Below are 15,952 nucleotides of genomic sequence, written 5' to 3'. Positions count from 1 at the left end.
TATTTAAAAGGTTACTTATTCAAAATGCCAATGTAAAGGCATTTTTACAGCCTTCTTTTAAAACCCACTGAAAATGGGTAAAGAAAATAAAAAAAAAAATGAAAAACTAAAAAACCCTCCACCTTTAGTGAAAGTAAAAAGTCACAAACTCAAATTCCCAACCAAAGCACATCTGTCAAATACTGTGAAATGTGAGAGGCAACTGGGAGCTGATACACAGTTCCTCAAACCTCAAACAAAACACGAATTTCCTAAAAGTAAAAATCACAGACCTATTCAATGACCCTTTGATTAGAATAGACATCAGACATAATCAAGTGAATACAGATCAATTTCTCAGAAAGCAGAGAAAGTGTTGTTAAAAGAACTAACACACAGGCACAGCCTTTTGTGGAACTTAGCTCCCTCATGAAGGGGTTCTACCTGACATGGCAGAAGGAAGGAAGACAGGAGCCCTTTACTTAAGGGGCACTGGAAGCAGAGCAAAGACTCTGGAAATGACATCCTTATTTACACGGTATTTGAAATAACAAAATCAAGTCAAAGATTTGCACTCAGTAGCTCATACCCAAATCACTGGTGCTCCTGCTCATACTGTGCTCTGGCAAACACTAGCCCCATATAAAGATAGGCGATACTCAGGGAGAGCCCATGAGAACCGCAGGTAAAAGCAACAAATACCAAAAGCCAGAGAGAAATGTAAGCAAGAGGCCAATGAAGAACAATCACAGTAGAAATAACCCAAGCAAACAGATGAAGAATTTAGACAAATATCTCTTCATAGACTCAAAAAATTAAAATAATTACAGATAAAAGTTTCTTTAAAAAAAATGTTCAAGGTGGAGGTACAAGTGTAAGTTCAGGATGTACAAGGGTTCACGTGATACAATAACAGATAACTAAAAGAAATGAAAATAAGTCAACACAGCTATGAAATATAGCTATCTTGGGAACAAAAAAGTAAAGAATTTAACTGAAAACATAGTTTTTTAAAAAGTTCAACTTGAAAGCACATTGAGTGAAATTAAAAAGTTAAAGATGAAGGCCACAGATATGGAAAATCAAGGACAAACATCACACATATTTTCAAAGTTACTAAAGAACAAAATAGTGTACTTTAAATATAATTTTAAAACCTCTTGTCATAAAAACAGACTCTACTTCTCAGATATTAAGAGCAAGATCCAAGAGAAAATGAAACAGAATGACAAAAAGTAAGACAATCGATGAAGTTCCTGAACTTTCAGGTTTAAAATAATTGTTCATTAGCATCCTGGACAAAAAAAGAAAAACAAGAACAAGTGAAAAGATCAGTTTGCTTCAACCTTCGCAGTGACACCAAACGCGAGATGACAGGGAAGCCATGTATTCATATTTCTGAGTGAAGTAATAATACTTCACAGCTTTGATCATTACAATTAAGAATCATAAAATAAATGTGAATAACCTTAATTTTAAAAGAATGGTAAAACAAAAAGAGGAAAAAGGGAATCAGGAAGAAACTTCATTAATTTTCCCATCTTTCTAACAAAAAGTCAAAAGATTCTGTTTAAAGTTAAATTCAGTCATTTCAAAAAACAGAATTCAAAGTTTGGGGGTTTTTTTATTAACTGTTAATAATATCATTTTGGTAAAAGGATATTAATATGAAGTTAATCAAGTCCTTAAGCTTAAATTCAATTCCGATTTTTTTCATTCCATTGGAAGCAAACTACTCTTTATAAGAGATGCAAAGTATAAATATGATCTTATTTTTAAAAAAATGTTTCTAATTATTTGTATGTATGTATACAGAGAAGTTATAAATAATGTTCACCAAATATTATCAGAAGATATGAGGCAGGGAGATGATGCGGCTTTGCATGCTTTAATGGTTTTAAAATGAACAACGCATCATCTTTTCAAATAATGAAGGTATTTCTCTCCTTCAATAATTCCATAATCTTTCCCAAATCTCTGTATATCATTTTGTCCCCATTTCCCAGATAAATGAGATCCCCAAAATTGAAGTGACTTGACAGAAAAAGGAGTGACCCAATTCAAGACGATATTTTAATAAATACTATGATACACCTACTAGTTGGTATCACTATCAAGTCTATTGATGTGGCTCAATAAAAAAAAAACTTTTAGTAATATTATATATGCCTGGAAATAGGATGAATGCAACATGAACTAAGAAATTCTAAGGCGTACTCAACATAACACTAATGTAGCCAACAAAGTCTTACAGATAGTAGCCATGCACCAAGTACATGTTAGAATTAATCACCTTTGACGGCACTTCGATTTCTGAAAATGTCTGACTTTGTGATGTGAAATCATATAATGTCATGAATCTCTCTTACGCCAAAAATCAAATAATATCAATACCATGCACACTTTCAGAACTTGACAGCTTTAAATCTTTTTCACAAATATGTCCTTTTTCCCTACCCATAGCAACTCTTGAAATGGGCAGGACAGGTGTTATTAGTTCCTCTTTGCAGATGAGAAAGTTAGAATTCACAAGCAGAGGGCACTGGGGTCCCAGATCAAACAGACAAATAATTGCAGAGCTAAGGCCTGCCTCTTTTTGATTCCACTTTTATTGTCCAGGCAACTACCCTACATACACTTACAGCAGCCAATGCTAACAATCCATTTCATTTACATTAATTGCAGCTTTTGGAGCAGCTATGGCTACTTAGTTCAAAATGGAAGAAAAGCTGGATTGCTGCTATTACAATCCCTCTATCCTGTGCAAAGAAAGAGCCTTGGAACTTGGAAAAGAAATGTAAAGCAACCACAAGCTATACAACCATCACTATGAAATAAACCCTTTTTGTGTGGCATGAAATCGTTCACATAGAGGCTTGCTCTTGTTCTCTTGGTTTCCAAATGCATAAAGTAAAAGTCACCCCACTGCTAATGCTGGGTGGTTAGGCAGCTGTTCATCAGAGGTAGTCGCAAAGCAAAGTTTTAATGTGAACTCTGATAAGCCGGACTAATGTATATGTGGGGTGGGTATGTTCTGAACACCTGCTCTAAGCCAGCTGCTGAGAAGCACTGGGTAAACATACTGAAATGGCTGCGGGGGAAGAAAAACGAAGCAAAGCAAGGAGCCAGGTCCACAACAAGCCACCATATTCACAGAGAGGATAACTGCTGAAATACGCTGAAGCATGTATCCACCAGACTTTATGCTGGTGTTTGTGAGCAGGAAATAATGGACAACGGGAATCTTTTTAGAATTTATTTGTCGTTTTCTAAAGGCAGATAGCAAAGGCACAAATCCAAGTGCAGTGAAGCTGAGTAAAGGAAGTAACTTAAGAAAGAAGTAAAGAAAAACTTAATGCAAAAGTTGTGTTTTTTGTTTTGTTTTGTTTTTGTTTGTTTGTTTTTAAGGACAGGACAGATGAAGACTGCTCCTGAAAGTAAAACTCTCAGTATGGACACAACAGAAATTTTATAAATCCCAAATAGGCTATTTAAATTTTAGAACCTAAGCAGAAAGGCACAGCATGATATTCCGTGGCTCTTGGCAGGATTTTGTCACCACTGGCAAACTGGAAACATACAAAACCGTTGTAAAAGCCATATTCAAATCCCTTTTCAATTATGTATACTATGGCAATGTAGCTTCCACTGCTGACATTTTAAAAACTTCATCTTAATATTGACCTTGTCAATGTATTTGAAATATAAAAAACATAAATTTTCAAACTCTGCAATTTTCTCCCTGAATCAGACGTTACTAAAACTAACAGCATCTGATTCAAGCAGACTTAAAAACAAGCATTAATGTATTCTCTGTTCAAAGGCATCTAGAATGGATAAAATATATGAAAAATCATTTTTAAACAGGCAGCAGTGAGGCTGGGTACAGTGGCTCATGCCTGTAATTCCAACACATTGGGAGGCCAAGGTGGGAGGATCACTTGAGGTCAGGAGTTCAAGACCAGCCTGGCCAACATGGTGAAACCCCGTCTCTACCAAAAACACAAAAAATTAGCTAGGCAACATGGCACGCACCTGTAATCCCAGCTACCTGGGAAGCCGAAGCAGGAGAATCATTTGAACTCAGAAGGTAGAGGTTGCAGTGAGCCAAGATCGTGCCACTCTACTCTAACCTGTGTGACAGAGCGAGACTCCATCTCAATGGGACAAACACATTAAATTAAATACTCACTGCTCCTTTCTCCTTAAAGACTTCTGAACTCATGAATTATGAGCTATAAGGCACAATTGTTCAGAATGAATCACATATATTACAGTCAATCATAATATTTTCAGGGTTTATCTTCAGGGTAACTAGTAACACAATGATTCTTTTTGCCATCATCTTCAGTTGTCATAACAAAAATTAGTTACAGCATAATGACACTGCCAAAATTTATAAACCTACAAAGCTAACATTGATCTTTTCAAATATAAAAATTTGATGACAACTAAACAAAAACATAAATACTATCTCAACATCACTTCTAAAGGAAAGGGATAAATACATTTTGCATGATAAGTAAAGAACATTTCCATGTTTATATAGAGAAGAGAAAAGAAAATTTAAATTTACTACCTTCGCCACTCTAGTCTTAAGGAATACATAAAATTTTTAACTTTACTGTATAAATGGAATTATCAATGGTGTACTGGAGCTGGCTCATCCCTGGCTCATGAGAGCAAATTGTTGAATTTTAAGGAATCTTGCAAGCCAGGTGGTAAAGCCTCGAAAGCAGCCATAGTGGGAATAATTACACCACAGGAATTGATAAACACTACAATCAGGCCTCTCCTCTCCCCTCCTCCTCCCAGAGAACCACTTTACTAACACACCACTGATCCACATGCAAATACGTCCACAGTACAGTTAATCCTCACAAAGTGAATGCACCCACACAGGCAACACTGAGGTCATGAAAAAGAACATTACTGATACCTGCAGAAGTCTCCCTTGAACCATATCTGAATCAGTATCCCTTCACAGGTCTAAACGCTTTACAAATACTAGAAAGGAGCAATTTTAGCAATGAGGATGGAAGAAGGCAATATTAAGCGAAAGATACAACCTTGAAAATCACTTGTAAGTAGCTATGAAGGTAGGCTGGCAGAAAAAGACATGGCAAGTCATGCATCGATTTGGAAGCAGCAAGAGTAATGTGGGAAGGAAAATATGAAATTGTATTGCTGAGCAGCTACATGAGGAATTATGAGGCACATGCCTCTGTATGAGACCTGCTCAGTGTAAAACCGTATTTATGAATTAGAGACGGTTTAACATATTGTAATTCTCTTAGTGTCACCTATGATTTTTACATTGTAATCAGTAGGAACTACAAGAAAATATCAAATAACTACCACAAATAAGGTAATGCCCATCATTTGAGGACTGTTGAAAATCACACCCCACCCCTGCGCCTGACACTTTAATTCATACTGTATTTGTAAGAAACCAAATATTAAAGTTTTCCGTGATGATCCTACTTCTATGAGGAAAGCAGAGACTTCAGGGGCAGAGGACTGCATTTGACAGCAATCACGTACCATATGGCACTGGTATTAGAATTACGTTTGTAGAAAAGTGATGTATATTAAACAAAATCTGGCTTCTTTTTTTGTACCAGTGATCAGTTGCATCAAGCAGTTTTCCATTTTTTAATATTCATCTGAAAGTTGATTCTTAAAATACCAGCTTAAGTTCTGGAAAAGAATTACAGCTAGACTTGCAGGAAAAAAATGAGGAGTTGCTTCCATATAATTTTTTAAGGGGCTAAAAAGAAAAATTACATTTTACAGATAGATATGCACATGTAAGTACTGACCTCTGTCTTGTATTCACACAAGAAAGTACTCTAATGAGAATAAACTGCCCAAAAGTAATGCTCAAAGTAGCAATATTTTCAATGCAATTTTAACATTTGACTAACCGACCTTTATTGTTTTTCTCTTCATATGGATATTCATTCATCCATTTGTTCTTAGAGTCACATTGATCCTGCAAGAAAAACACAAAGACAAATGATGAGAGAAAGTTCTACAAGTTGATGTTATTCCTCCTTTGGGAAAAAAAAATACAACCTAAATCTACAGTTCCTTAAGTTCGTGATCATAGAGCTGAGGCATATCTTTTCTTCAGCTATGTGTTGTCGGCTTGTTCTTCAGCCATGAAAGGGCAAAATACAGTAGAGGAAAAAACACCAGCTATGACACTAGGACAAGATCCTGGGCACTAAATAGTGAATACCTAGGCAAAAACAAGGGAAGAAGGGAAGAGGAGAATAAAAAGAAAGGGATGCAACAGAGACAACTGAGGAGAAAATGGCAAAAAAAAAAAAAAAGGTTTGTAAGTAAATTTCCTCTATAAAAGAGAAGCCCCAAATACTCAAACTGTAACACTTGGCTTCATTATTCTTAGCAACTAAGAGAATTTAAAGTAATGCCATTTTATTGGGGAAATGATAATTTCTTTACAGTTGATAAAAATGTGCAGAATAATGAATAGAAATAAATGTAGTGGCTCCATGTCAGCCAATACCCAAGTAACTTTTAAAAAATGACCTAAATTGGCTGGGTGCGGTGGCTCAAGCCTGTAATCCCAGCACTTTGGGAGGCCACGATGGGCAGATTACAAGGTCAGGAGATCCAGACCCTCCTGGCTAACATGGTGAAACCCCGTCTCCACTAAAAAATACAAAAAAACTAGCCGGGCGTGGTGGCGGGCGCCTGTGGCCCCAGCTACTTGGGAGGCTGAGGCAGGAGAATGGTGTAAACCCGGGAGGCGGAGCTTGCAGTGAGCCGAGATCGCGCCACTGCACTTCAGCCTGGGCGACAGAGCGAGACTCTGTCTCAAATAAATAAATAAATAAATAAATAAATAAATAAATAAATAATGACCTAAATTAATATATGTCCCTTCTTTTAAAAATTAAATATAAATTAAATATTCATGTGTTTTCTAAAAGGTTCAAAATCTCCAGGACCATTAGGATCTCACCAAATCATTAAACATTATGGGGTTGGGGAGTTCTGATTATAATAGACCATTTGCCCTATTTGGATATATCTTACAAGTCTTCCTATTGATTCTCTCTCAGCATTATGTTACTTGCTTCAGAATTTCCATCTCATGAGGCAAATTTTCTTTGGCATTCGGTTGAGCCAGCTTATTAGGCACAGTTGACTTTATTTTTCATTTGGAATTACACTCAAGAGGGGACACACCCTGGAGTTCTCAGCAGCGCCCATTCTGTGCCAATGTCTATGGGCTGTAGCACTGGGCCTGGCTTCCTGTGTATGTTTCCATACATTTGAAAAGAACTCACTCACTCATAAAGGCCTTAAATAAAATGCAGCAGAGTTCACAAGCTCCATGGGCTTGACCGGTGAAGGAAACTGGCATTTAATTTTATTCCAGCTTTAAATATATATGTCTCTCTTGCTATAACAATGTCTCAAAACACGTCCCCTAATATGCACTACAGCTTTTACCAGGCATGCTACTAAAAAGACAATCCAATATTTTAATATTATAGTGGCAGACTAAAAACATTCTCTTGAAATTCAGAGTATAATTCCTCTATTTAACATGATTAAACCATAACAAGGTCTCCTTTGAAATACTTAAAAAGTCACCTAAGATACAGTGTTCTCAAAGATGTTTTATCCTTTCTAGTCTTCAAAATATATCTAATCCAATCAGTTCCAACTTCTTAGCAGAATGTTCAAGGTATGTCAAAACCTGGCTCATTATTTTTCACATGGTAGCTCTGTAATTTTTTTCATTTAATGTGCCATAGGCATTTTCTCATATTAAACTTACTAATGCTTAATCCAAAAATTTGTAATACTCCACTGAAAGAATATATCATTATTTACTTAACTTTTGCCTTATCATTTGTGACTTTTATTACGAATCACACATAAATACCCTTGCATGTAAATCTAGTGTGCACCAGCATCTCTGCTGGTCTGAATGATGCCTTTAAGCAACTAAAAAGGATGCCTCCTCTGGACAGACACAAAGAGCCTCCAATCTGGAAGAGGGCAGGGCCTGGTAAGCAGAGTCCACTGCAAACTACAACCACCACTCACCCATGCAACCTCATCCTACACTACTGCACTTAGCTGTACCAATTTATATTCCCACTAGGAGAAGACATAAGGATGAAACTGATCAGAAGTAAATTTTATAAACAAGGTAAAAGATAATGTCAAGGTTCTCACAAAACTCTGCCTTAGTCCCAAATCTTACTGCATGGCTCTTTGTGGTTTGTCATACCAACTACGTTTGCAATCTTCTACAATTTAAATTTGTATTTCTGTAGGTGTTAAAGCAGGGGAGGGCCTGATACAAAACTAGTTTTTGCTTTCCATCCAATTCAGGCTCCCAAGAGAGTGTTCAAGATTCATCTCTTGCCTTTCAGCCCCTCAAACTTTTGTAGCACAAATGAAGGAAAGAGATGAGGACACAGATTAGAGTTGAGAAGACCTGTCTGCCCCTAGTCTCAATTCTATCATCTTCTGGCTGCGTGAACTTAAGCAACTCATTCAACCTCTTTGATGCCCAGTTTTCTTCTCCAAGAAGCAAGGATAATAATAATAATACCTGCTTTATCTACCTTGCCTACTCTAATTGCAGTAATGTTTATACAGCAATCTGTAAAATGTTAATGTCATACGTGTAAGAATTACCACTTTTTAATCAACAGCCTAGATATTGAATAGGAAATAAAAAAGATTTCTCTAAATGGAGGCCACATGATAGAACAGATGCATCTCTAATTTTATTCATGCTACGGGGCCTTTAGTTTTTCCCCCCAAATCCCTATCAAAAGCAAGCCATGATATAAAATAGTAAAATGGCACATTTCCAATAACAGTTAATAGCTCATCAATTTCCAAATTAAATTTACTTAGCTCTGCCAAATAGGTTTCTGAAATTATCCAGTAAATCTTCCCAAAGCACAGAAGTTTTAAAGGCCAGTGGCCTCATCAAAATGCTCATGACGCATGGTTTTGGTCCTCATTTTCCTGGCTTCAAAAATGTTTCTCAATTGTCATTAGGTGAAGAAAAGCAAAGGACTGGTCGCTTATTTCAATATGAAAAACATGAAAAATGGCAAGGCATAAAATATTACACTTTCAAAAGTATTTTAGGATTACTTTTTAATGAAAATATTGCTGCCTGGAACCATGGGTAAATACTCTTGGTTTTAGAGGAGAGACTGGAGAAATTCCACTTACACCTGTTTCTCTTTATTAGCTGAAAGCCATAGAGAATGATTTTTAAATTCTTTCCTTTCTCTTTTTCTGTCTTGAAATTTCCACATTTGATCACTCAAGTTCCTTTATAATTCAAAGACAGTACACTCTGGACAACAGAAGTGACCTTGGCCATAATGAAAGTGAATGTTATCCACCTTAACAAATAAGCAGTTACTCTGTCATAATTACCTCAGAGTACAGGCGTTATATTATACTACAGTAGCAGATGGCTTGCTCTTCATCACATCTTAAATGATCTATTATGTTCTCAGTCTTTAAAGGTTAGTGTTTAATACATTTTAAATGTATTAAAATAGACCCATAAGTATACTTGTTGCTAGATCCTCTGAGAATCCCTTTATGTATCTTTAAATAGAGACAGAGAAACACACTAGACATCTAACTAGCCAGGGATTCCACTCTCTGCCCAAAGGTAATTTAGTTGCTGTTTCGAGTAAATTGAACGGTGGTGCTGATACAGTAATCTTATTTGGAATTCTGTCTTCCAGATTCAGGTTTACAAATCACTGCTTCATTAGTTATGATCTTGTGTTTTCCAGCACCGATTTAAAAAATCAACTAATAAAGGTTTATATACATATTCAATTCAGTTACCATAATTTTTTTTTTTTTTTGAGACGGAGTCTCGCTCTGTCGCCCAGGCTGGAGTGCAGTGGCGCGATCTCGGCTGACTGCAAGCTCCGCCTCCCGGGTTTACGCCATTCTCCTGCCTCAGCCTCCCAAGTAGCTGGGACTACAGGCGCCCGCCAGCATGCCCGGCTAATTTTTTGCATTTTTAGTACAGACGGGGTTTCACCGTTTTAGCCAGGATGGTCTCGATCTCTGCCCTCGTGATCCACCCACCTCGGCCTCCCAAAGTGCTGGGATTACAGGCATGAGCCACCGTGCCCGGCCAGTTACCATAATTTTTAAAGCCAACTAGGGAACTTGACAGGCAGGCTTTGTGCATGTCAGTCTGTGATGTTATGTAACAGGTCCAAGTTTGCCTGGCTCTGCGCATCAAGGTTTCTACCACATAAGTTGCTTTTTTTCTACTTAAAGTTATTTCTGTTTCATCTGTCACAGTGAGTTATCTTGGGAACTAAAAATATTTGAAGGTTAATCTAAATATTTCTGGAGATAAATGCAAATCTAAGTGCTACGTTTTCATAGCTATTTTGACTAAAAATGAAAAGTAGCTAAAGACACAAAGAAGAATGCTTGTTGCTAGGTGACAGGTGACACCTACTGTATCTCTTCTGAACTTGTACAGCATGACACATCTTACTACCGAGAAGACGTACGTGGATTTCCACTGGACACACATAATTCTCCACAGAAAAGCAAACTAGAGTTTTTAAATACAGGCCACAGTTAGCAAATCATGGCTATAGGAAAAGAGACGCCTCTCACAATAGGAGAGAATAGTACTTTACTTTCCATTTCAGGTACACATTTTCTAAGTAGAGTCTACACAGGAAACACATTTAACTTTCACAATTCATGATTAAGCATTAAAAAGTGTTAACAGACACCACTTCAATTAGGGTAGGTGGAGTCCATAAAAGCATTTTTCTCCTATAAGTAATCCAATGCTCACTAAATTTAGTAACACAAGGTCATCATAGTAAAGATCTCACAAGTTAAAAAAAGAAAGCACAAAAAAACGTCTAAGTAAGATTTCCTGGACATATTTTATAATTATACACCTACTTTCTAGCATATATCCCTTCCTCCAGACAAAAACCCAGGTACGGCTGGGCGCGGCGGCTCACGCCTGTAATCCCAGCACTTTGGGAGGCCCAGGCGGGCAGATCACGAGGTCAGGAGATCAGATTGAGACCATCCTGACTAACGCGGTGAAACCCCGTCTCTACTGAAAATACAAAAAATTAGCCGGGCCTGGTGGCGGGCGCCTGTAGTCCCAGCTACTCGGGAGGCCGAGGCAGGAGAATGGCGTGAACCTGGGAGGCGGACCTTGCAGTCAGCCGAGATCGCGCTACTGCACTCCAGCCTGGGCGGCAGAGCGAGACTCCGTCTCAAAAAAAAAAAAAAAACAAACAAACAAACAAAAAAAACCCAGGCACAAAGTTCCACCCTCTCCCCTTTGACTCATCAGGCAATCCAGTTGACAATACAGAAGTTTCAGGAACTCCATCATATCTAGCACGACAGGCTCTCACATGAACGAATGGCATATTCCACTGCATGTGAGAAAGGCTGTGATGCCATCATGGAAAAGATCTTGCTTTGAAAGCCAGAAAAAAGGAACATCAGCCTTAACACTTGGGGGTAATGTGACCTGGGGTAAGTTGTTTCCATTTTACATGCTCCTTTTGCCCCTTGTTAAACTGGTATCATAATCCCTACCCCCCCGCCCCACCCCACTTTTTTTTTTTAAGCTAAGAATATTAAAAAAGAGAATGTGTATACCAGAATGTCTGGTATATAATGGATATTCAAGAAAAGTCACTCCTATTTCTACCCCCTACATTTATAATCAAGTGCCCAAAACTCCTTTTCCACTTCAACTTTCCTGACAACTAGGAAAAGCTATGTCCTACACCTGATACAAAGTTATACTTCCTCAATATTACCTTCAACCATACTTGCATGTTTCTTATAGGAAGGTCCTGGGATCCACAGAAAATGGAATCTCCTCTCTAGGATCTCAGAGTATAGTGTTCATAATTCCTCCATTAAGAAAATTCAAAGATGCAACAGGCAATGGAAATAGGAGAAAGGGACTTCAGAGGTCAATAATAACCCATATCCAATAAAGATCCCCTTGGAATTCCGTTCGTTGCGTAAGTTGACTTAAAATACTTCACTTATAAAACTGTCCCCCATTTCCAGTTTTATGTTTCCCTGAAATTATGCTTCCACCCAAGGATTCTTCACCACTTAAAACAGCAGATACTACTACAGAAAGTAAAATTTAAGAATTAAAGTCCCACTTGGAGTAAGGTATGCCCCAAAGCTTGAGCAGTCACTTAAGAACAGAGCTCACTGAATAAACAACCCACTTTCAGAAGGAGAAGGTAAAACAAAAGCACACGGACATGGAAATTACTCTTTTAATCTGTTTTCAGCTTTCATTTCATTACACCCCATCATTCTGTGTACCCAGAGAACAAATAAGTCTTTAAAAGAAAGTAACCATAGCAAATGAATTAAGCATTTCTTTTACATATATTGTTCTCAGTATAATAGTTTGAAAAGTAATTTATGCTATGCTCAGATTCAAGTATAACTGCCATTTTATCAGGACTGCATAGTCAAAAATCTGATTTGTACTGCAAGGATTGACAAGATGATTAAATTTTGTCTTTGTATGTCTAATTTATGTGATTTAAATTGTAACAAAATAAAAACATGTGCCATTTGGACGTGCACGTAAGTACCATAAGTACTACCACATGTAGTACTGCATTCTGCCAAAAGTAACTTGGCCACACACACATTTGCACTGCCAGATAAAGAACACTCACATCTTTCTCTTAATTCCATCTATCAGGAGGCATTTTTACCCATCATGCTGAAGATGTTAAAATCTTTGGGGTTTTGAGAGGCTGGTGGAAGAAGGGAAGAATAGTGTGCCCATTTACCCAGTGATCTCCAGCACTACTTGTAAAATGTAGTTGTGTGATGTATACATAGAATGCCAAATTAAAAATTTTGAAAGCAACTGAAAATCAAATCAAACACATATTTGGTACCAATTACAAATGCATAGTTCACACAGCCTAAGAATTTATCTACTACTTCACTTCAATGGGTGTTGTTGGAACACAGCTAGGTACAGGACATTATGGGGTAAATAATTAAAAGTTTTAGATACTAGAGATCTATGACATAACCAAGAAAAAATAAGTTGCTTTGCTCAGTATGCAGTATACATATTTGGCTTTCCTATTAATTGTTGCCTGTATGCTTAGGCTGCCAATGCTAAGCATGATAAATCCCATTCAAATGCATAGTAAACAGTTTGCTTAGTGAATAAATTTATTTTCTAGTCCATCACAACAATAGTTGATTAAAATATGTTGCTCTTATCCACACTTTTGAATTAATTCATGTGAAATAAAACAAATATTTATTAAATTGTGGGGAAAACATTCCATCAAACTGTGAAACTTGAGTAGAAAAACAAATGGTACATGCTTAATTATGGTTGACATTTAAATGAAATTTGCATTCTCAAAATATTTTGTGATAATTAGAAAATATTAGTAGACACAGTATTTTAGGAAACTTTACGTTCAATCTCTTTGCACATCTGAGCCCAAGGAACTGTTAACAAAGGTAGATTTTATAATATAATTTGAAAGATCAAAGGACTGAATAGATTTGTTCTACTGACATGTTGACATAGTGATCCAGAAATGAGACACTTTATTTGATATTTTTAATGATTATCTTACAGGTTGTCGAGTGCCTTACTGAATAATAGCTTTGACTGGCTGAGTTCATCAATCCAAGTTTGTGTATTTAGATATCATCTATGTACCTCAGAATCTGGTCCTCAACACACAGCTAGCTGTCATAATACATAATCAATTAGTATTTCTCAAAAAGCAAATTAGTAGACTGTCAAAGGGATTGCTTAACCATATGTTTCTCTCATTACTACATAATCCCAGAAAATAAAAATAACATTTGTTGAGAATGACAAATTATTTTCTTATTTAATTACTTTATTTTTATTTATGTTTTTGAGACAGGGTCTCACTCTGTCATCCAGACTACAGTGCAGTGGCACCATCATGGCTCACTGTAGCCTCCACCACCCCAGACTCAGGCTATCCTCTTGCCTCAGCCTCTTGAGTAGCTCGGACTACAGGCTCTTACCACCACATTCAGCTAATTTTTTGTAGAGATCGAGTTCTGCCATGTTGCCCAGGCTTGTCTCAAATTCCTGGGCTCAAGCAACAATCTTGTCTCAGGCTCCCAAAGTGCTGGGATTACAGGCATGCAGCCACTGTACCTGGCCTGACTCTTATTTATAAATAAGAACCAAAAACAACTCCTTTAAAAATGGGAAAATACTAAAATTTGAAGAAGGTCAACTCGACCATATTCTAGCAATTGCTAGCAGGTAATAAAAGTCACTGATTTATAATACAGATGCACATTACATGGCAAACATATTCTGTTATCAATTTACACATGAATCGCCTATATCAAAGAACTGAGAATAGTAATATTCAATAATAGTAATACTCAATAGTAATAGTAATACATCAATAGTAATACTCCATGGAATCTGACACACAGAAGCTCACAGTCAACAAAGGTGGGCTGAATATAGAAAAGTGACATAATTATAACACTAATATCTACCATCTCTTGAATGTTTCACCATATAGTTAACAATGACTAGGTACTTTTACATATATTATTTAATTGAATTCATGGAAGAACCATAGTTATTCCAGGCAAGTTGAATTGGTGTCCACATTTTATAATGAAAGTAAGTGTGATTAAAGTTAGTATTCTGTAATTCAGATCAAGATGCCATCCTTAGAAACATCATAGGAGCTCTGGCGAAGAACAGAGTATAGTGGGAAGTGGAAGGAAATCAGAGAAGTTTCACAAAAGTGCTTACACAAAGCTGAGTCTTGAAAAACAGGGAAGACAAGACATTTCAGGGAAAAGAGATGGATTGGGTAGCAGATTTAAGTCTGAATTTGAGAATCATACACATATGTGAAAATATGCATAACTTACAAAGAATATATGTGTATATTACAGTGAGTATCTCATGAGTTAACATATTATATTAGTCAGTCTATTCAACTGAAAGAGGGACTCTAATGTGGAAAAGAAGCCTGTGATATGAAAGGGGGATTCATTTCAAGGAAATAATAAAAGCACTTCTGAAAGTCTAGCTTCTTGTGTCTCAGGTGTGTATTTGTTTTACAATGCAAAGGGATTTGTTAGGTATGCTAAATCAGGACCACTAAAATAGAATTTCAATAATTCTATGAAAAAGTGACTAAGAATTATGTCACGTTCCACACGATTCTTGATATTTCTGACACTGCTGGCCATCAAAGATCAAATACTGCACAATACTTACTATTCAAACATGGATCAATGAAAATATGTTTACAGATGGTGTGTCTGCATGTGTACACATACACAGCTAAGCTTTACTGAAAAAATGGACAAGAGATAAAATCCTTAAGAATAAGTTATGTAAGTTTCAGAAATACTCCAAAAAAATTAAGTAATTTTGAAAAATAGTGTAGCAGCCAAGGAATGTCAATGGCATTTTAAAAAGTAATCCCAAAACAAAAATTGCCCCACTGCAGGGTTAAAAATGTATTTGGAGACGCACACAAAACTAGTATGTTCACAAGTGAAATGACATGGTCAAGTAAGTATTGAGAGTAAGCAGGTTAAGTGCTCACACGTATCTCCCCAATAAGCATAGGGAATGTATTTTCATATTTTAACTTAAATATAGTATCATTCAAAAAACACCAGGTTTTTTAAAGAATCCCTTCAGTTCTCTAACTTTATTCCCAAAGGTGGCTTAACACATCTTGGGAGATACAGGGAAGGAAAGCCACTAGCCAACAAGCTGAATTAAAATTGTTCAGAGTGGAATGGTATCAAATCCCAGTAGTAAAAGTAGTAGTGATGACAGCAGTCCTGGCATCAGCAAATATTTAATATGAATTTACTATGTGCTAGCAACTGT

General features: G+C 36.7%; 1 protein-coding gene across 1 annotated transcript in view; it reads right to left on the bottom strand.

Moving 5' to 3' along the window:
• KLF12 (Kruppel-like factor 12) overlaps positions 1 to 15,952 on the bottom strand; it is a 507,200-nt gene that overhangs the window by 351,496 nt on the left and 139,752 nt on the right. Inside the window, exon 2 of the mRNA XM_011972015.1 lies at positions 5,911 to 5,974. Coding sequence (XP_011827405.1) covers positions 5,911 to 5,943 — 33 coding nt within the window. The 5' untranslated portion in view covers positions 5,944 to 5,974. The remainder of the gene's footprint in view (positions 1 to 5,910; positions 5,975 to 15,952) is intronic.

Source organism: Mandrillus leucophaeus, unplaced genomic scaffold (assembly GCF_000951045.1).
Source record: "Mandrillus leucophaeus isolate KB7577 unplaced genomic scaffold, Mleu.le_1.0 Scaffold126, whole genome shotgun sequence".
NCBI lineage: Eukaryota > Metazoa > Chordata > Mammalia > Primates > Cercopithecidae > Mandrillus > Mandrillus leucophaeus.
This window is presented reverse-complemented; position numbering and strand designations above follow the sequence as displayed.